At 35.1% G+C, this 22,766-nt stretch overlaps 1 protein-coding gene across 1 annotated transcript; it reads left to right on the forward strand.

The window, feature by feature from the left end:
* Positions 1-4,180: 4,180 nt before the first annotated feature.
* On the forward strand, positions 4,181-6,517 carry LOC110719373 (IRK-interacting protein-like). The gene is made up of 2 exons (XM_021898295.1): positions 4,181-4,513; positions 4,716-6,517. Exons 1-2 carry the CDS (start codon positions 4,448-4,450, stop codon positions 6,162-6,164), a joined length of 1,515 nt encoding a protein of 504 aa, XP_021753987.1. The 5' UTR covers positions 4,181-4,447; the 3' UTR covers positions 6,165-6,517.
* Positions 6,518-22,766: the final 16,249 nt, after the last annotated feature.

The following is a 22,766-nucleotide window of genomic DNA, read 5'->3' on the forward strand; positions in this document are numbered from 1 at the left end:
AGTGTTTGAACAAGTGTTTTGGGCCTTCGGTCCTTGTATCGACAGTTTTAAACATTGTATGCCTGTTATCTGTATCGATGGGACGCACTTGTACGGGAAGTATAAAGGAACACTGTTGGTTGCTACAAGTGTGGATGTAAGCTTCTAAGTATTTCCGCTAACATTTGCGGCGGTTGAAGGGGAAAACACTTCCAGCTGGTCTTGGTTCCTAAGTTGCATTCGGGTTCATGTCACGCAACGAAATGGCCTCTGTGTTATATCTGATCGACATCCTAGGATCATTGCAGCAATGAATGATCCTAACGTCGGATTCACCGAGCCACGAGCCTACCACAGGTTTTGTGTTCGCCACATAGCTTCTAATTTAAAGACTCACGTGCGAAGCAACGACATGAGAGATGTGTTCAAGGCTGCGGCATACCAAAGGCAGGAAAGAAAGTTTCAAGCTAATCTGTGTTTCATCGGTGAGGCATGTGCCAAGGCCATGGAGTATATTGTTCAAGTCCCGTTCACTATTTTTTTTATTTCACGACGCTGGTCGCAGATATGGGATATGTACTACAAACTTCTCTGAAACATTTAACAATGTGTTGAAGGAAGCTCGGTTTCTACCGATCATGTCCCTTGTCGAGTTAACTTTCCACAGAGTTAACAGGTATTTCACTTTGAGAAGAGAGTCTTCTGAGGCTAGGTGTGAACAGAGACTTGCATACCCCGCCAAGGTCACTGCCATTCCGGAGAAGAATACTGCAAAAGCCAGATATCACAGAGTGGATGCGTATAACTGCCGATTGCATATTTACCAAGTTACAACAGAAAGGGGAGAGCGACTTGGTAGTAAAGGAGGCCATAAACATACTGTTAACTTTCAGTTGAGAACGTGTTCATGCAACAAACCAAAGATATTCCACCTTCCATGTTCTCATGTTCTAGCAGTTCTTGCGATGTACTCACTATCAGAGCGGCCGTGGGTGGACCTTGTACTGCAATCGGAGGACTATACGAACACCTACGCACCACAGTTCTGGCCTATCCCCTGCGAGACAACCTGGACACAGTACGTCGGCCCTAAACTCATTCCGGACGGCAGCATGGTATGTGGAAAAGGGCGGCCAAGGTCAAAGCGCATACGCAATGAAATGGATGAGACTAACCGGCCGCCCCCGAGCAAATGCAGCCGCTGTCACCAGCAGGGTCACAACCGGACAACGTGTCCATCTAGACCGACATAGGACCTAAGTTTGTATTTGTTATTTATTGTAGTAGTAGAAAGTAGATTTAATTTGTATCAGATTTTCTAAAGTTCGTAACATTTGTAACATTTGGATCATTTCTATTTTCTATTTTCTGTCTTTGCCTTTAACTCGTCCAGCTTATGTTTAATTGCTAATCCAGTAATTGTGTTGGTATTTGGTATATAACGTTTTCAATGAACAGATATCATGGACAGAGAAGATAGGACACCCGGACCTGTTGACCCTTCTGTCCTGACACTACAGTTTAGACATCGGAGCATCGACATATGGGACAAGACGGTAATATTTCATCTGTTCTTTCATGTACTTTTGTTTGATACATTGATGTACTATCTAATATTAATTACGGTCGTACAATGATTTTTCAGGGCGATGTAGCGAAGATGTTGGTTTGCAGGCACTACACTACCAGGGTTATGGCTGATTGGGTTGTCGATCCACGCATTATTGCGTACATCGACTACGCTGGCTTTGGTGGTATTCAACGGATGGCGTTCCGAGAGATCGATTGAGCGCTTGTCACTGCGCTAGTGGAGAGATGGAGACAGGAGACGTACTCTTTTCATGCGCAGCCTGCGGACGCTGATGACGCCATGATTCAGAGACACCCTCGAGCATACTTGTTCCTTATCATATTGGGCGTGTTGTTCGGCAACAAGAGCGGGAGCCATATCCAGCTTATTTACCTACAGCTGCTAGACCACAACTGGGACCATATCCGTGGATACAGCTAAGGTAGTGCCTGTTTGGCGACATTGTATCGCCACCTGTGTAGAGCCTCTTACCGTGGTTCAATCGAGATCGGAGGACCTCTGATCGTGCTTCAGGTAACCCACCTAATTATCCACAAGCTAGTTTGGCAATGACTTACGTTATACTTAACATAGTTTTGTATTTTGGTATTACAGTAATGGGCTTGGGAGCACATCCATGTAGGCAGACTAGGTAGGCCTGTTGTACATCGTCGGGGGCAGCAGGACCGGGACGAGCAGTACCACCCGTACATCGCTCCACCGCTCCCTACACCTGATGAAGCGTACGGTTGTAGGTCTGTAACATTTGTCATTCTTTTTTGCCCCCATACGGTTTCATTTTGCTGGATGACAAACTAAAACAATTTGTTGCCATAGGTGGGTGGTCCCCAGACTCACACATGCGCATGGGGCGACGGGTCTTCTATACTACTAAGACGCCCTAGACCGACTCACCGAGGATCAGGTGGTAACTTAAAAGATACTTGTAAACATTTATGTAATGTGTATACTGTTTGTGGACTAACCTATTCATGATATTACTGTTGTTGTGTTATTGCAGATGACATGGGATCCGTATGTACCTGAGTTGGTAGATGTCATGCCTACACATTTGTTGGATCATCAGACAAAGTGGCGTGCCAGGGTCCCCCTGATCTGTTTTGAGGTTGTGGAGAGTCACCTATCCGACCGAGTTATGAGACAGTTTGGACTACGCCAGCCTATCCCTCAGCATTCTGACACTAGTATACGCCTTCACGGCATTGACCGTCGGGGAAAGGAGGAGACAAACTGGTCACTGGAGCATTGGCGTTTCCTTGAGCTATGGCAGCAACGGTTGGAGTTCGTCGTTGGAGGTGATCCAATGCAGGGCGTTATGGATCCTCACGATCCGTACATGGTGTGGTACAGGCGTATTACACGACGTTTCATCAACCCTAGCTATACACCACCATCCACACATTACCATCCAGCATATGACATCATTAGCGGATATGTGAGTTTCTTTTATTCTACTTATTGTCCTCAATTTTTAAATTTCTATATCATACAACTGACTGATCGATGATTACTGCAGGCGGCGGATATGGTGGGGATGGTTGATACACTATCAGTCGCCGTTACAAACGGACCCACCAGAGCCCAGGTCGAGCGGGTGCGAGATATGGGCGTCCCTACCTTACAGAGATATGGTCACGACTATCTCCTCCACCGGCGGGACAGTCATGATGACCACTCCGTCCATTCACAGTTCGAGCTCAGCCAGAGCAGCGGTGGAGGTGACCCTACGTCACCCAGAGACGCAAAGGATTACATCATCCACAGTTCTGCGCCCACCCCCACCCAGGAGGGCCCATCGTCCAGCCAGCAGACTCCCCCACCGCCCCGAGACCCATTCACCACCATTACTCATTACAGGCGGCGTAATGTCAGACGGAGGGCCGATAGACAGGATAGCGAACAGTTACCACGAATAAATGAGTCAGGATAGTATTAGCTGATTTATTTGTTGTAGCCAGATTTTTCTAGAATGTTGTATATAACTTACATTATTAATATAATAAATGTTTTTTGAATGGCTTGAGGGTGGTGGCTTATTGAAGGTTAGGGGTGGTGTGTTGGAGGCAGAAATGGGGCAGATATTAGAAAAGAAAGGCTGCTGGCTGCTGGTGCTACAGTCCAGCAGAAAAACGCTGCCTCATACAGCGTTTTATGTACAACAAAAAATTTGTACATAAACCGCTGTCTCAGACAGCGTTTCATGTGCAACAAATATTTTGTATATAAAACGTTGTCCCAGACAGCGTCTTATGTGCATTTGATTTTTTTTTTTCCTAAAAATAAACAGAAAATAAGAATTTTTAAAATAAAAAAAAAAGTCAATAGGGAAAATGCTGTCCCGAATAGCGTTTTACGAATTGAATTTTTTTTAAAAAAATATCAGGGCATAAAACACTGTCCGACCTAAAAATTTAGTTTGGGAAATAATTTTACCACGCAACCATTTTGCAGAATAATTTTTGTTTTAAGCTTACTTTGGGGAAAAATCCTCACTAGTGAAAATAATGTGCAATAGTAATGGATTGATCCAATAAATATGTGAATCCTGTGAGCACTGCAGCAGTACTAAAACGTGAAAACAGCGCCATGTATAATTGCACAACCTCTCGTGCAACTATCCACAATATAAACAAACACTCATAATTGATAATTCATACAGTAAAAACAAACCTTGTTTTAAATTTTTATCTCCACCATTACTTCCTGACATTAGCTTATTTTTTTCATTTTTCTTATTTTTATTTTGGACCATCCTTTCTTCCAAACCGTACTTAAACATACATATTAAGAGAGAGAAAAAAATACATAAAAACAAATCTACCGTTCTTCTAGTCGTCACTTGGAAATACTACTCTGTACAAACTACAACAAACAATTATGGCTCCTCCTTCTTCTTCCTCTGTCAGCCCTTCTCTTCCTTCTCGCTCACACCTCTTCACTCCTGTAATTTTCCCATCTCTTTTTCTTTCATTTTGTTGGTTTTAATTAATTAATTACGTTATGAACACTCGAGATAAATTCTTGGTTCATACACCCGACCCCATCAGATACAATAATCCTTTTTACATTATTGTTATCATTATCATTTTTGAATTCAATATTAAGTTTTTAACTATATTTTTTTTGTTTTGGGTTGGATTTGCAGATACAAGAAGGAAATGAGAGCGAAGAAACAGAAGAACGACACCGTTTTGGATCAGTTACAACACCGAGTAATAATAGTACAATCGGCACCTCATCAGCCGGAACAGACACCGTGTACCACCACAACCCGACCCCACTTCATGAACCCGGAAAAAAACCCGCCGGGAAAAACCGTAAAACATCGGGAAATTCTAACTCCGCCACTTATTCCGACCGTGCTGTCTCCTGTAACAACTGCCGTCCGACAACCCGCGAGAAAACCTCCGTTGTTGTCGTCCCTGTCGACAACCACCTCAACAAACACCAACACTCTCTCTCCTCCTCCGCGACGCCGAGTCCTAACGGCCTGTTCAAGTCTCTCATCGCCGGAATCTCACGCCGGAGTCCGAAACCGTCATCGTCGCCGGCGCCGGAAACTTCGTCGGCCGCGGAGAGGGAGGAGCACTGGAAGATTGCGGTGGCGGAACTTTCGCATAAACTTGTACAAGCTACTAGAAGACGAGATGAAGCGATTCTAGAAGCTTCGAAACTGAAATATTCCATGGCTGAACTTGAGATGAAGCTTAATCGGTTGGAAATCTACTGTCATAATCTTAAATCTGGGCTTGAGATTTGTAACCAAACCCAAAACCAGGCCCAAAGCCCGGCTCGGTTCTCAAGCCCGGGTTCTTCTTGGAACTTCCCAAGCAATTATAACAACCATGATCTCATCATCAAGAATTTCCTCGTTGCGGTTTCCGATGCGCGATCTTCGATCCGTTTTCTCAGCAAATCGCTCTCTTCGCAGCTGAAATTAATGGGGGTTAAGGTGTTCGAGAGGTTAAGTACGATCTTACGATCCTACGATTTCAAGCTGTCGTCATCGTCTTCGAACAGCAATCAGTATAGGAGTCTCCAGTTTTACCTGGAGGCTTTACTGAGTGCTTCTTTCTACGAGGATTTCGAGTGTTCCGGGTTCGGAAAGAGCTCCACGGATCGGATCCTGAACCCGATTGATCGGTGTGAGGCTAACTACTCGGCGTACAATGGGTTGAAGGAGTTAGCATGGGAGGAGGTGTTAAATAAAGGGACTAAACATTTTAGTGAGGAGTTTAGTAGATTTTGTGATAGGAAAATGAGTGAGATTGTTAATATGTTGGGATGGAATAGGGCTTGGCCGGAACCGCTTTTGCAAGCGTTTTTCGGGGCGTCTAAGAGTGTTTGGTTGGTCCATTTGTTGGCAAATTCGGTTCACCCGCCGTTAATGATATTCCGGGTCGAAAAGGGGGCTCGATTCGACCTGGTTTATATGGAGGATATGGGTGGTGATAAGGCTAAGAAGTTGATACCTACAATGGTTAGGATAATGGTTGCACCAGGGTTCTATGTTAATGATAATGTGGTCAAGTGCAAGGTGATTAGCAGGTATTATAATAGTAATTATAGTGTTTTTAATGGTAATGGTATGTGATTAGTTTATTATCTATGTATCGATTACCAAAAAAAATATTGAAAAAATTAAAAAGGTGGTGTAATAAAGTTTGGTTTTGTTGGTATGTTAGTATTTTATTTGGTTTAGGTAAAAGGGTATATTCTAATTGACAAAAGGTTTTGAAATAAAAAAGGGGAGTCAAAATGGATGATCCAATATTTTGCTGTTTAGCTTTTGGATCTTAGTGGGGAGTCAAAGTAAGAATTTGGAGTCATTTTGTTGGGATTTTATAAAAATCTTTTGTGATGAAAAATGAAAATGAATTGTCCTTTTCAATATTTCACCCCTTTCTATGGTTATGAAATTGAAGATGACTGTTCATACTTGTATAATTTTGATGATCCTTTTGAAAGAATAATTAGTTTCACCACATTGGTTATCTTATCTATTTTTAAAGTTCTTGTGTCATTTTGTTAGGATATGGAACGATTTATCAGAATGAATTGCCACTTACAAATAAATGCAACGTAAGTTGTTAAAAAAATAAAGTTTCGACCTTTTTGGCTAGATATTATACCCTTCTCCACTACGAAAGCTTCAAGTTTGAAATTAAAATAATTTGTATAATTGTATTTGAAATTTTAAAATTGTTTGAGTAGTTTCTATTTGTTATACATTGTAAAGCTATATTGTGTTGTGAGATGCAATGCTTTGATGTTGTTCTCTCTTGAGGTGTAGTGTTGAATTTAAGGCACACCTACTTCACCGTTTTGAAATAGAAAGTTGTTATGAAGAGGGCACTAAGAGCAATTGAAATCAAACAAAAGATGATATTATTACACTGAAGGCACCCAACTATTTTTGTTGGTTGGCATTAATTGGGATCTTCCTCCGTTGCTCCTTCCTCTTTGATCCACATCATCTCAGTTAGGTAATGCCCTTCTTAGAATCTACAAAGTGCGGAGTATTATATAAGATTCACCGGAAGTAAATCTATTTGTGTCTAAATAAATTAAAGAGGGAGCCCAAATTAATCTTCGACAGTAACATTATATTGTGAGAGGAGATATATTTACAGATTAATCACAGATATAAACTTGGATTTTCCCTAAATTAAACCTTATTAAACCTCCGATGAAATAAGTGGTCGGAAATTTTCATTTAAGGCACACGTCACACCTAATACTATAGTTGGTGGTGTTTTGACTACTACGCATAGTTTAGGGTGCTCAACGTACCTATGCCATACTTCAGGGTGTTGCGGCCAATTTTGCCAATTTTTTATTAGGTTTGTGAAAAAAACTACTTCAAAAGAAAAGTACCATCTACTTAGAGCTGGGCATGGGCCAAGCCGGCTCGCGAGCAGCACGGGCACGGCACGGTAGCAGCCCGACACGGCATGAGCCCGCTAGCAGCATGGCACGACACGAGAAACGAGGAGTGGGCCGTGGGTCGTGGCGTGAACAAAAATATAAAAAAGTCGACACGAACTTGGCACGAGCCCGCAGGCGGCACGAACTTTTGGCCTGCTAGCACGGCCTGTGACACGACCCATAATAATAAAAACAATTAAAAAAACTATAAATAATAAAAATAAAAACAATAACAATAAATATTATAAAAAACCATAATAATATGAAAAAACAATAATAAAAATAAAAATAATAAAAATATTAAAATTAATTAATCAATAATAAAATTAATAAATTAATAATAAAAATAATGGGTTACTCCGTGGCCCGGCACGACCAGCCCGCCAAGCACGTGGGCTGGAGTGTGCCATTTAATGGCTCGACCCGGCCTGGCATGACCCTCCTCCTAGCCCAGCGAGGCACGCCCGACACGGACGATGCCTAGCTCTACATCATCTACTAAGTCCACGTCTCCTAATGCTTTGTCAAACCATATATTTCAAATTGAGTATTGTGAAATTGGCCAAAACACTAAAGGTTAAATTACTCCAAAAATTAATATTAAACAGCCCTAATAGAGATCACAGTCACCAAGGAAGTCATCGATTTGCCCCTTGGTAGAAGTAAACCAATAATAAAGGATTATCAATTATATAAACCTGTGATAGTCACCAAGGAAGTCATCGCATTATTTTGTTGGATAGTATAACTAATGACGAGAAATAGATATCGGCATATCGCCATATCTTAGCGAAGCCTCCTTCGCAGTAAACCGTTACTATACAATTGCTATCAGAGACACGTAACATTGATAAAGATTGGTAATATCAGAAATTGTAATTAATGGGTCCATTCATATAAAATTAGCTGGCTAACTGGCTTTATCAGTTATCCTACATACTTGGTCAACAGATTTGTCATTATCACAAGTTAGAAAGAAAACAACAATTTTTACTTAAAATAGTCAAACCACATTATGATAATGTAACACCATAAACAAATGGACTCACGTGTATACTTTACTGTTGTATGAAGCCCAGTTTCTTTTAGTAGTGGGGCAAAATCATGTCCAATTTATTAGATGCAACTTCCTCTTTCGATTCCCTTACCCTCCCCTATAATCCTAAGTGTCTGGCCTGCAAATACTGGACCAAAAATACTGTGAGGGTTGAGATCTGGTTAAGGTCTTCCTTACCAAACCATGAAAAAAAAAAAAAAAAAACTTCCTCTTTTGGTTGCAATTATTAGTTGCGTACTTGTGTTTGAGCATCTGGGTGATGCCTGTATTGTTTATTAAAGTTTTAGGATAAACGGTTTGTTTCGAATGTTAAATTTCCACAAATATCATTGATACTTTGTATAAATGATATAATAGTGTCAATCTGTTACTCACAAATTAAAAATCATTGAATAATTATAGGTGTGAAATAATATTACCATTGCTCTTGAATGTAGTTTGTAATTATGGAATATTACTCTACGAAGTACAATATCGAGTTACATTTTTATATATGTTCAGAATTTTATGTGTATTATTACTTTGTATTATTTTTACTACTCCTATTTGGAAATTTTTTCTTGAATGTAGTTTGTATTATCAGAGGGGGTATTATGTTTTTGAATTTTATATACACATATTTAAGGGTATGAGTTTGCTATAATACTATTTAATGGTACTATTACCTTAATATCTTATAGAAAGTTCACATTATTTTCAAAAATGTCAAGGTATGTGTTCGCCGAGTATGTACCAAGAGTCCAAGATTTATCCGCAGAAATAGAGGATCATTCATTCAAACAAGAGAAAAAGGACCCTTCACCCCTCTACAAACTCTTAAATAGACCTACCCCTAATATTAGGGTCACTATAAAAATGTCACTATGTTAAATTAAAGGTGATTATGTTAAAATAAAAGTCAATGTGTTATAATAAAGGTCATAAGAGATTAATATATTTTATAGTCATAAAAGATTAATATATTTTATAATGAAGATTTTAATATACTGGTCACTTGGTCAGTATGAATATTAAAGATCACTATGTTAAAATTAGAGTTACTATGTTCAACTTAACGTCACTGACACATTGGAACCTCAAATCAGGCTTGTACAAATTTTAATAATGGTTATTATGTTAAAACTAGGACCACTATGTTAAAATTAGGGTCACTATATTCAACATAACGTCAGTTGTTATCCTGTATAGATCTCAGATTTACAATAATATTATTTTAAGACAGGTGCACACAAGAGTTTTTGTCACCCCTCTCTTCCAATACATCCTTTTCTCTCCAAAATTAAACATCGAAACACATCATAAGTATATAAGTTAAGAAGATGCATAGTCTATATGTTACGTGTTTAATCATATACAATTACAAAATTGGAAGAAATAATATCATAAACTAAATAAGGAATAATCAAGAAACACAAATCATTGAGAGCTAGGTAGTAGAAAAAGATACTCCCTCCATTCTCTTTTATTCTTTGCATTTGGAATCTTGACACTATATATATATATGAGGACACTATATATATAGTAGGGTCGGGATTTGGTGAGAATCACCCCTTATATGAGAACTCACACCTTATATGAGGACAAATCTCAGCCGCTAAATTAGATCAAATTAAATCCAATAGCTGAGATTATAACCAAAAGCCTTCCTAACTAACAATTATGCATATTGAAATTTCGTTACCTTCAATCTCTGCTTTATCCTCTCTCTTCTATTCTGTCTGCAAATCAAAGCTCAAAAATTATCAATGGCGATTCATTAATTATGCTCTTCTTTCTCACAAGTAATCTCTCTATTCTTTCTGCACCTCAAAGCTCAACAATGGCAACTAATTAGAAATTATCATCGGTCGACAATTTCTCTCTCCTATTCTTGTTAAACAGTAAAAAATTTCAACGGTCGACAATTTCATCAATCATTGAGGTTTGTTCGTACTTTTAATTTTGAATTGCATGTTAATCTTAATGTTCAAATTTTTTTGATTTTACAGCTCTGAAAATTTTGGAATTGCTTCAATTATTGAATTACATGTTAATTTAGAATATTCATTAAAATATCGAATTACATGTTAATTTTCGAATTGCATGTTTAATTGCATCAATAATTGATTTGACAGAATTTACTTCTTTGAATTTTTTTGAATTGAATCAATTATTTAGGATGGATTAATTTGATAGAGATTTTAATAATATAAGATTAAATTTCATAGTGATTGTAATGATGTCAGATTAAACTTATGATCCAAGATTAAGAAATATTATGAATTTTCAATTGAATGCTCTTATTATGTTGTTAGTAGGTTCTTATTTTCAATTGAATGATGTTATTATGTTCTTATTTTCAACCAAATTTAAAATGAGCAAATAAATTTAAATGAGCAAACCTTAATATGTAGAATAGAACATTTCTTACTGTTTTTTGAACTTGTTATATAGCAAAATAGAATTAAAATGAGCAAATATTAATTAGATTCACAGGTAATTCAAGGATCTATAAGTACTCAGTATACACAATATGCACAAAAATGTATTTTTCTTTTCCAAATATAGGAGCATGAATAACTCAATCTTACAATAATCAACAGTTATAATGATTCAGATAAAGTCGAAGCTACCAATTCTGTAAAGATTGTTAGTTAAGGAATAAACACAGTTGTTTTGAAAAAAAATATGTAAATAGATTATGAGCAAAAATAATTAAAATGAGTAAATATATTCAAAATGAGCAAACATATTATGAGTTATCCTTGGTCTACTTGCTTGCACACAAGCCCCACCCCTTTCTTGGTCTGTTTCCTGTACACCGACCCCACTCTCTTCTTCCCTGCACAAACCTATCCCCCCTGCCCCCTCCTTCTGCTTGCAGTTCTGATTTCAGAAACTGATTTTAGTTACATTCTAAATTTAGGTTATGAAATTATTATGTGTGCGCGTGTGTGTGTGTGTGTGTGTGAGTGTAAGAGTGTATGTGTAAGCGTGTGTGTTTGCTTCTGCCCATGTACGTTCTTATTTAAGAATCTGATTTCAGTTTTAATTATTGAGAGTGTGTATGTGTGTGTGTGTGTGTAAGTGTGTTTAAGGGGGTGCAGAATTGCAGCAGATCAATTACAATTATGTTTTCTATATTATTGTGTTATTCACTTGTTACTGTTTTGTTGAATTGTTCTTTACTTGTTCATGACTTGTTATTTCTATTATGTTTAATGACAGAAATGATGAGCAACAACGAACAACCTTGTTCAAGCATTTCTTTACTCATTCATTAAATGAGTTAGTTGATCATTTGTCAAATGAGCAAACATTTCTTTAATCATTCATTAAATCAACAAGCATTTCTTTGCTCATTTGTGAAATGAGCAAACATTAGTTTGATCATTTGTCAAATAAGCAAATAATTAGTTACTCATTTGTAAAATAAGAAAATATTTCTTTGATCATTTGGCAAATGAGCAAATACTTAGTTGCTCATTTGTCAAATGAGCAAATACTTAGTTGCTAATTTAACAAATGAGCAACAGCTAATTTAACAAATGAGCAACAACTTAGTTGCTCATTTGTCAAATAAGCAAATAGTTAGTTGGTCATTTGTCAAATGAGCAAACATTTCTTTAATCATTCTGTAAATCAGCAAGCATTTCTTTACTCAATTCTTTGCTCACAGGACAAATGAGCAAATAGTTCGTTGCTCATTTGTAAAATGAGCAAATATTTCAAATAAACGCTACGTATAAATGACAAAGTATTTCAAGTAAAAACTAAACATAGATCGATCCAATTTCGATTCAAATATAACCACCACAAAAGTCAACATAATCAAAAGGGTAGCCTCTTGTTAAATTAACAATTTACATTATTTTTACATCATTCAAAGACTAACAAAGACAATTTCGATTCTAACTAAGTATCTAATTTCGATTCAAATCAACACTACTAAACTGCTTACTGGTTGATAAAATCATTCTTTCCCTACTTCCCTAAACCTAGAAAGCCAAATCAACACTACCAAGTATCTAAATCAACATTACCAAGTAAAATACTGAGGTTTCACTAACAAGTAGCTTTCTTTAGCCTTTTCTTCTTTGCTCCTTCAGCCTTTTCTTCTTCAGCTTTAACAGAAACTTTCTTTTGCTTTTTTTTTCTTCTGAGGATTTTCTTTAACGGACTGAATTGTGTTTACTTCACTTGAAATTATTGACATAGTGTACTTCACACAAAATTTTTTCATGAATATCACCTGTAAGAAATAAAATAGAAAAAATAAAGCAACAAGAAAATTTTAAAAAATATAAATGCAGGAAGGAAGGTGAAGGTAGAGCAGAATAATATAATAGATAATTGCTTGTTGATTTGACAAAATAAGCAAGAATTATTTGCTCATTTTACAAAATGAGTAAAAAATAATTTGCTCATTTGAAAATGAGCAAATAGTTGCTTGCTCATTTGACAAATGAGCAAGATTTATTTACTTAATTAACAAATAAGCAAAAAAAAAAATAAAAAAAAAAATTAGTCATCTAATAAATTATTATTGAATAAGCAAACAAGACCAAAACATCTTATTATTAATGATACTATAATATGAAAGACTTACATTATTCTTAAAGAGTAAATTTTACTCCATGTGCATGAAACGTCTAATGGTAGAACCTCTAAAAAGTAAATTTTATAGCCATCACTGACTCGTTGTACTAAGTCACATTGACAATACCTCTAAAAATAAAAAAAAGCCAACAACCTACTGCCTAATAAAAAAATTAAACAAAACTCAAAAAAGCTCAATCTTAAACTCTTCTCTATGCTGCTACCTTCAATCAGCCGACAACCTACTGCCTAATCATTAACCTTGACCAAAGCTTTTATCTTACACCACAACTCCACCCTCACCTTACCTAATTACACACACAACAACAACAACAATAACACAGCCATTTCAGCCACAATATTGACACTATTCGAAGGAAGTAAATTATGATTTTAACCATTTCTATCACTAATGAAATACAAATATGCATAGAGCAGCATTACCAAATCATGCTAGAGAACAGGTTAGCACTATATGCAAGCATCCCCAAAATTTAGTCCTAATTGACTAATTACCATGCAAGCATAGTAGGTAAGATGTAGTATGTAATTGTTGGGGATTGGAAAATGATGATAGCAAGTAAACATCAATCACTCTGAAAAATAGAAGTTATCTTAGTTAGGTGTAAGGTGTAGTATGTAATTGTTGGGTATTTGCTCATTTGTCAAATGAGCAAATAAATATTTTAGTATTTGCTACAGATTATGCATGACACTAGACTACAGATTACAACTACAGATTATGCATGACACTGCTAGACTACAGATTATGCAACTACAACTACACCTACAACAACTTAGAATCTATAGAAACCAATCCTTGACTGCAGTAGCACATTGAACAAGATCATGTTCAAGAATGTACTCCCTCAGATTTCTCTAAAAAAATGCAAATCTTGCCTAAATTTGGATCTACTTTTAAATTTTGTAGGCTCCTACTTCATATCTGTTTGCATTGTCTAATGCTCGAATGATTGTTGTATAGTGCTAAAAATTTTGTGTTGTTTACAAAGTTGGAAGTTTATTTTTCCTGTCTAGACTTCTCTACACATTTTGAAGTAGTTCGATTTAAGATTCACATAAACGTTCGATTTAAGATTCACATAATGAAAGTATTGCTATGTTGTCAAACAAGAATTATATAGACAGACATCGACGTGCAACAGTTTAGTAACTCAACATTCAATTCCACACCTATACAATGAACTTAAAGTCTCACATTCCATGGCTAGCCTAACATACAACTACCACACTCTAAAGGAAGAATGGGACACAAGTACATGCTAAAATACAAAATGTAATTAAGATCAAGAATAGCAACTTATGCAAATTATGATTACCCCTCAGACTAAATGATATGTATTCAGTAAATTAGAACTCAAACATATGTAACATCATATCAGAGACTTACACTTGGTGTGCACATTACATTCCCTTAATTAGAACTCAATTATTACTACCTTAAAACACAAAACATTTACACTGCATTATTTAACAAGTAACTACAAACACCAAAACATTACATGTCCAAAAAATAAACACAATTACATGAAATAATTGAGCAAAAACGGACTTAAATGTCCATAAAAACACAAAATCAGAAAAATATCATCAAAATTATCAACACAAACACAAAATTCATAAAATTTGATGATGAAATTGAAAAAATCGAACACAAAGTGATAAACTAAGCAAAAAAAAAAAAAACGGAACACAAATTGAACAAATTAAGCCAAAAAACCGAACAGAAATTGAAAAAATTAATCCAAGAAAATCGAACACAAATTAAAAAAAAAATTAAGCTGTAAGAAATGAAAAATTAAAAAAAAAATTGAACATTATACATTGAAAAAATCTATTAACGTTGAAGAATTTGATGATAAAATTGATAAACTTACCATATTTTGATGATGAATTTCCGCCCAAATACACTAGGAAGAGGGGGGGGGGGAAGAGAGAGAGAGAGAAAGAGATAAGTAGCTGAAATTTAAATTTACATATATGCCATTATTAAATAGTGAAAATGGACGGTTAGATCTAAGCAAATCAACGGTGTAGATTTGTTCATATATATTAGAGTGTTCTTACATAAGGGATGTGTTCTCACATGATCCCATATATATATATATATATATATATATATATATATATATATATATATATAATTGTAGAGCTTATTAGATGTGATAGTGGAATTTCAGGAACGCTTCCTAAACATGTAAACAGGATTGATCTCATGCATATAATCAATATGAATCACATAATAGGAGTTAGATATACCTTTGATGCGTGTAATCCCTTTTAGCCTTTGATAGCCCTCCTTCGGAGATCAAGAACCCCAATTGTGATTCCTCTACGTGGTCCACAAACCCGAGGAAGATCCCCACGTATGCTAGTACGGAAGAAGGAGGAAGAAACTGTTACTCTCTCTTACTTTTATGGGAAGCGTTGATAGTAGTGGTCTTAGGAATTCTTCTTATGAATTATATTATGACACTAGTCCATCCTTGTTTATCATATAGATAAGGTCATAAGAAGATAATTCCCAAAACCCTAATACTACTACTTAAGCCGGCCACCATGCCCTATTTTGGGCTTAGTGTATATACGATCCAACCCGAGTTTATATGTGTGATCTTATAGAATCCGGTTATAATTAGTAGCAAGCCCATTACACAATACGCTTACAGACCGTAGTTGGTTTCTAGCAAAACACTACGACCCCTAAAATAATTGAATTAATTAGTAATCTCCTTAATTAATCCTATTTTATATTTAGTAATTGCTATACTTGATCGAGGACACTTCCTTCAATAATCATGTTGGATTTTAATTGATTCATTTGTATGAGTAACCTCATATATTGATAGGAGTAACCCTACTTTGTCCATATTAATTATACAAGTAGTTAAATTTTATTTTATTTTATTTTATTTTTTTTTTTAAAAAAACCCCTCATTTGTTCATTTTATTCAGTTGTTTTGAGCTCTTTTAACTAATTAAAGAATAATTCTACCTATTATGAGAGTAATCTCTTTAGCTTAATTGAGTAACCACACATCCGTCAAGCACTACAATAATAATGAGAATAGGTAATGCCTAAAATCGCAACACTAATAAAATTGTTACCCTTGATAACCTAAGGCAACGATTTTAAAATGTTACTTTGAACCAAAATAACAATACTAGATCCCTATGCAACAACTATAAAAGTGTTGCTATAGAGCATTAAAGTCAACAATCACCTAAAGTGTTAATTAATTTAATTACTTTTGGGTTATCTTATTATTAAATAATTTATGATGTTAAATTAAATAAAAAAAAATATGTTATGATTTTTAGGATTTTATCTTATTAAAAATTAAACTAATGACAATTACAAAAATAAATTAAAAAATCTTAGATGAAAAAAATGAAAATGGATTGTTAAAATTATAATTGAATAATATAATTTTGGGATAATTGAACCCTACCCGATTCCCAACCTGACCCGATTCCAAACTCGAGTTATTGAGAACAAACCCGGATCCGACTCAGCCCGACCCAAACGACCAAAAATTTACCCAATTTGACCCACTTATCATATTTTGTACTAACCCAAACAATCAAAACTATTTGAATCAAATGATCCAAAATCCAACCTAAACCCGACCCGTTAACCTGAATTGACAAGTCTCGATGACCCGATCCATATAACAATCTGAATACAAGCTCTAAAAGGGTGGAAAAATTGAAAAAAAAATAGGGCGGAAAAATTAAAAATAAAAAGAAAAAGGGCGGAAGAATTTCTGCTACTACGATTTTCACATTAGTTATTCAGTTACCTAATTTGTTCTTCTTCCTCACTCTCTCTCTCCTCAAAGATGGAGGTGCAGACGCACTACCGCAGCCTAAGCACCACCAGACTACAAATACTCCCTTGTATTTCCTTTTCTATCTCCCCTTGCTTGGTATTCTAGGGGTTTTTTTTTGGAGCTTTTACTTCTGCAATTCTCACTTTCTCTCTCCTCTAGCTCAATTGGTATTCTAGGGCTTGACAAATTTTTTGGTTAATTTAGAAAATATTTCCTAATTTGTAAAATTTGGGCTTGATTTTCAGTGAGATCAAAGGGAATTTCTCAGCGCTTCAACAAATCAAAGAAAAAATTGCATAAAGGTGTCGAGCAGCTTCTCATTAACCTAGCTATTGTCTAAAAAGCTTATGAAAGTCCTACTTATTTTAACTACTACAGGAATGCGAGATACTCTTATGAGTAGACTTGTATATCTGATTAAGATCATACTAAATATATACTAAATTTTTTGTAAAATCTTACAATAATTTAATTTCTTATCTTATTTAGTAGAATTCAGGGTATTTTTATTGCTTTCTAGTACTTTGTCTAGGTGTGGCATTTATAGATATGATTATGTGACCTGTGCATATTTGCTTACAAAAATTATTCTATGTAGTAGCTTATACCATGATTGTGTATAAAAATAAAGCTCATGAGTTTATATAACTCCTATTAGAGGTACTTCCATGGTTTATATGCTTATCACCTATATATTAGAGGTACTTCCATGGTTACATGCTTATCACCTATATAACTCCTAGAGGTACTTCCAGTTGATGATCTTACTCGTTGGGATTAGTAAAGATGTAATCCTATTAGGGATTTGATAGGCATCTGAGAAGCATAATGGTAAGCGGTTAGGTTTAAAAATTATCAGTTTCATGACTTGCAAGTATACAACCAATATGCAAGTTTACTCATATAAATCTCTGATGTTGTTCTTTTTTTATTAGTAATCTTTTTTTGATGTTGTATACTTGGTTTGTTTTAAGGTTCTATTTTGTGTAGCAGAATTAATTAGACTATTTTTTTGATGTCATCTTTTCATTCTCTTTCGATCGTAGCCCTAGCCATACTAGTAAACTATAGTTTTGTAGTTATCTAAAGCTTGCACTATGTTTGACTAGCATGATATTAATAAAAATTGACTGACAAATATTCAGTGTAGTTCATGTTTTGACTTTTTTACTTTTAATTTTGATGCAGATTAAGTGTTCTGTGTTGTTGCCAAAGGGCAAAGGCCTGTTTAACAAGGTAAGCTAAACCGCCAACAATATTTTAAAAATTTAAATTAAATGGAGAGGAAATAGCTTACATACTGTATAACTTAAGAACTCCATTGTTTTAGCATAACATTTAATCTGCAATTTGCTTAGAACTTATGTTAGTTAAAGTTAATTATTGCTCTGTACTTGTGTAGTCGTGCATCTTTATTAAGTATTTTAATTTAGATTTTTCTTATTAACCTCTTTGTTGATAGCTTATGAACTTCTAATATATCTAATATTGCTTGTTTGATGCACTGATCATCAGACTATGGATTTATAATACTGGAAAATGCTTAGTTGAATTGAATAAAATTTGAAACTAAATTATAATTGAAGTGAATTCGTTGCATGTTGTGCATTTGGTTTTTTGCTGACTTTGATTATGAGTTTATGCTAAAAGGGTAACTAATTTGAAGTAGGTTGGAGCTGAGGATAAAGAAAGAAGGATAAAGGTTGTGATTGTGTGGGGTATGTTGTCACTGTTAGCTTCTAAAGACTCTTAGTCTCTAATAAAGATGAAGGAAAGCAACTCAGTTCATAGAGGTGAGACCTGAGTTATGTGATTAGAGATTCTTAACTTATTTTTTTGGTGAGTAGCTACTTAACAAAGATGAGCAAAGTTTTGATATTATTTGTATGTATAGCCCCATATTCCCTTTAAGTTCAGTGAGCTGTTGATATTTAAATAAATATCTAAAAGTGCAAGTAAATAAGTAATTAGGATACTTTTTTTAATTTGATCATCAAATTCAAATGTGACTCACAAAAATTTTCAATATTGATACAAATTTAGTTTGATTAAGAAATTCAAATCATCATTAAATTTGCTTTAAAAAATTGGAAAAAAAAACAAAAAAAAAGCCTCTATGGGCCTTATTTGCTCTGGTTATGAACTAGAGTCTTTTACTCCTGTTATTGGCCACCTCTACCCCCATTTTAACCGCAACACTTGGGCTTTTTTCTAATAGTGTTAGTTTTTGAAAAATTATATTCTAACTTTATTAATTGATTGGTAATACAGGGCGTACATGTACATGGAAGAAGATATATATTCAAGACAAAGACGAAGAGTTGATCAATTAGCACTTTAGATTGTTTATAGTCATTTGACCCATTTCCCTCTTTAAACGTTGCATTCTATCTCTTGTGCACTGTATTAGATATAAAAAGTTAAACAATTATTGGTATTAGAAATGTACTAGATCGTGAATCATAAGTTATTTATTAGGGTTTTTAAGAGTAGATATATTGTGTAGTGAAATTCTATTGGATTTTATTTTTGGATTTTGATGAGTACACTTGAATTTTTTTTATAAAATCAATTTTCTTCTATATTGATGTCTTGTTTCCTATTAGATTGATTATTGTCTATTGTTGAATTCACATGTTGATTCATCTTTATTCATTCAATTTATAATTTCACATATAATCGCTTTTAAGGTGTTGCTTTTAAGATATTTGGCATCACTTTTGTATTATTACTAACAAATACAACAAGTGAAAAGGTTGTTGTATATTATGACATAAGGTTACAATTTAAAATTGTCTCCTAAGGTGGCAACACTTTTAATTTGTTTCCCTTGTAAAATTGTTGCCTTAGGTATCATTATACCTTGGCTTTTAAAAATGTTGCCTTTGAACTAAAAAATGTTGCCTTATGAATAGACAACAGGGGCATAAACTACGCCTCATATGTGTTGCCTTAGCTACAAGGCAACACTTTTTTAATATTAGGCAATGGTTTTTCATTGTTACCTTTGCTTTGTTTTGTTGTAGTGAAGCTAACGTAATTCCTACTGCTCAATTAATCAATTTATATATAGAGTGGGTTACACCATATGACTAGCCACATATAAGAGAATTTGTGTTGATCTCTAAAAGGTTTTTATTTTTAAATATATAATCTATTTATTATACTAAAACAGGGTATACTAGCTTTATGGACGACATGTGTCCTTGCTTTATTTTAATTAGATTAGTTTTTTTTTTTTTTTTTTTTTTTGGTTAAAAATTGTTTCGGTGTATATTTATCCATAATCTTATTCATATATAAATATATTATATATTGCATATTATAAAATAATCCTCATAACTATAAAATCTTATTTATTTTACACATGAATATTTTAGTAAAGTACTTAATTTAACAGAGTATTATATAATCTTTGTCAACTATACATGTATAAAATCTTTGTTAAATAAATATAATATTGTTAACAAAAAATTATAAAGCGAAAAATTGTCAATATAATTTTGATATATAGTTTGATATAATACCTCCTACAATAAGCTATTTATATTATATTTGTAGGATATTTTATACTTAAATTAACTTATTAATTAATTTTTACAAATATTCTTCTATGTACTATACATGGACTACAATATTAAGAGATATCTATGTTGACTATAACACAAAGTGTTGGGTGCGGGCACCCACATCCAAATGTTTGTGCGGGCAAGCCGATTTATTTTCCCTTCTCTTTCTTTCTCCTTTGCTCCTCCTTTTTTCCAATTAAAATCAAAATAAAAAATTCACAATTGCATAAAACAATCGTAATTAATCCAAGATGATTTGCTATTGAATTGAAGATGATTTGCTCGATTAAAAAGTAGATGACGGATGCGAGGTTATGGCGGAGGAGGCGTTCTCTGGTGGTGGGGGGGTTCGATGGTGGTGGAGGCAAGTGCGAATCGCTGGTGCAGTGGTGGAGGCGAGTGTGAATCGCTATTGTTTTCGTGGTTGGGCACTCCGCCTGGGTGCGAATCGCTGCTGGTTTGCATGGTTGGGCTGGGCTCTGGCGTGGCTGCGGCAGGAAGAAGAGAGAGTGGTGGTGCGTGGTTGTGTTGGTGGTGGGTGGGGGCTATGGCAGGAAAGAGAGAGAGTATGGTGGTGCGTGGTTGTGTTGGTGGTGGGTGGGGGCTGTGGCTGGAAGGAGAGAGAGAGTGTGGTGGTGTCGTGGTGATTGTGTTGGTGGTGATAGGATTAGAAGATAGAGAAAGAAATCTTTGGCTCTTGGCTGATATGTTTTGTGAATCTGCTAACAGGAGAGAGAAAGAAAGAGAGGAAGAGTGGGAAAGAGGAGAGAGAGTGAAATATTGTACTTGTATATATTCTGTACATCAGCTAATACAAGTAATATATCAGCCAATTGATATTTTATATCAGTCAACATTAAAGACATCAATAAAAATGTATCAGCTAACAAAAGGAATATATCAGCCAACAAAAGATACATATCATCCAACAAGAGGAGTATATCAGCCAACAAAAGGTACTTATTAGCCAACACAAGGAACATATCAGCCAACAAATGCAGCGTATTAGCCAACAAAAGGATGAAATCAGCAAACAAAAGCAACAGGTAAGCCAACAAAATAAAACATATAAGCCAGCAATTAAAATATACATATTAGCCAACAAAATAAATATATCAGCCAACTAAAGAAACGTAGAAGCCAAATGATGTCTAATATCAGCGAACAAAAGGAACATATCAAAAATAAAAAATAAAAATATATCAATTAACAAAAAGAATATATTAGCCAACACAAAAATCATATCAACCAACAAATGAAATATATTAGCTAACACATGAAACATATAAGCCAACAAGTAAAACATATCAGGCAAGCCAGCCACACGGAGATTTGCGTGCGGGCATCCACACACAATAGCTTCTCTAACTATAAACATACACATGGAAATTTATTTTAATAATTAGTTCTAGAGTAATCTTATACCATATAGAATCTTGTATGTAAAATTATGATTGTAAGTTTTCCTTAAGAAATGTATATAGAAGAATACATTCTAACGTTTTTTTTTCCTATTATATCTTTACTATACTGTATATATACATAATTATGTATGTCGTCACAATTATTGTATGCTTATCATAAAGAATTTTTATTGACGGTAAAATTGATATTTTATGGAATTTGATCTCTGTCAAAGATATATATAATAATGGATATATTATTGAAAAAATTACTATAATAATTGATTTGGCTATTTTCTTAGAGGCGGGGTCAACTTTTCGGCGTATGGGCATTTGGCTTTGTGGGGAGTGTTTCAAAACTCATATTTTTCGTTCGAATTGTCGACATGGTCGTGGTCCGGATGATATTGTGGACCCACCTGATTTGGGGGATGGTGTTGTTCGGTTTGTTCTTTATGGTTTTCCTAAACCACAAGGTCTTTCTTCGGAGGTATCTGATCTTGTTCCTAGTGCACCTCGTCAGTCTCTTTTGGCGTTCGATGTTGCTCTCCTGGATCGTTTGCTATCTAAGCGGTTCCGTTCGGTGAAATCTATTCCTCCTAAGTGTCGCTTGGGTTTTTCTCGGGTTCTCAAAGGAGCGCTTGATTTGGTGATTTGCAAGCCTGATGACGTCTCTTGTAGGGTTCAACTGCTTGTGTTGCCTCTTTGTGTTCTTAAAACCTTTACCCCGAGGAGTAGTCGTGAGTGTTCTTCGGGTCTCAGGCGGCAGCGACAGGAAGAGAGTATCACCGCTGCTATTCGTTCTTG

The sequence above is a fragment of the Chenopodium quinoa genome, unplaced genomic scaffold (assembly GCF_001683475.1).
Source record: "Chenopodium quinoa cultivar QQ74 unplaced genomic scaffold, ASM168347v1, whole genome shotgun sequence".
In the NCBI taxonomy this organism is placed as follows: Eukaryota; Viridiplantae; Streptophyta; class Magnoliopsida; order Caryophyllales; family Amaranthaceae; genus Chenopodium; species Chenopodium quinoa.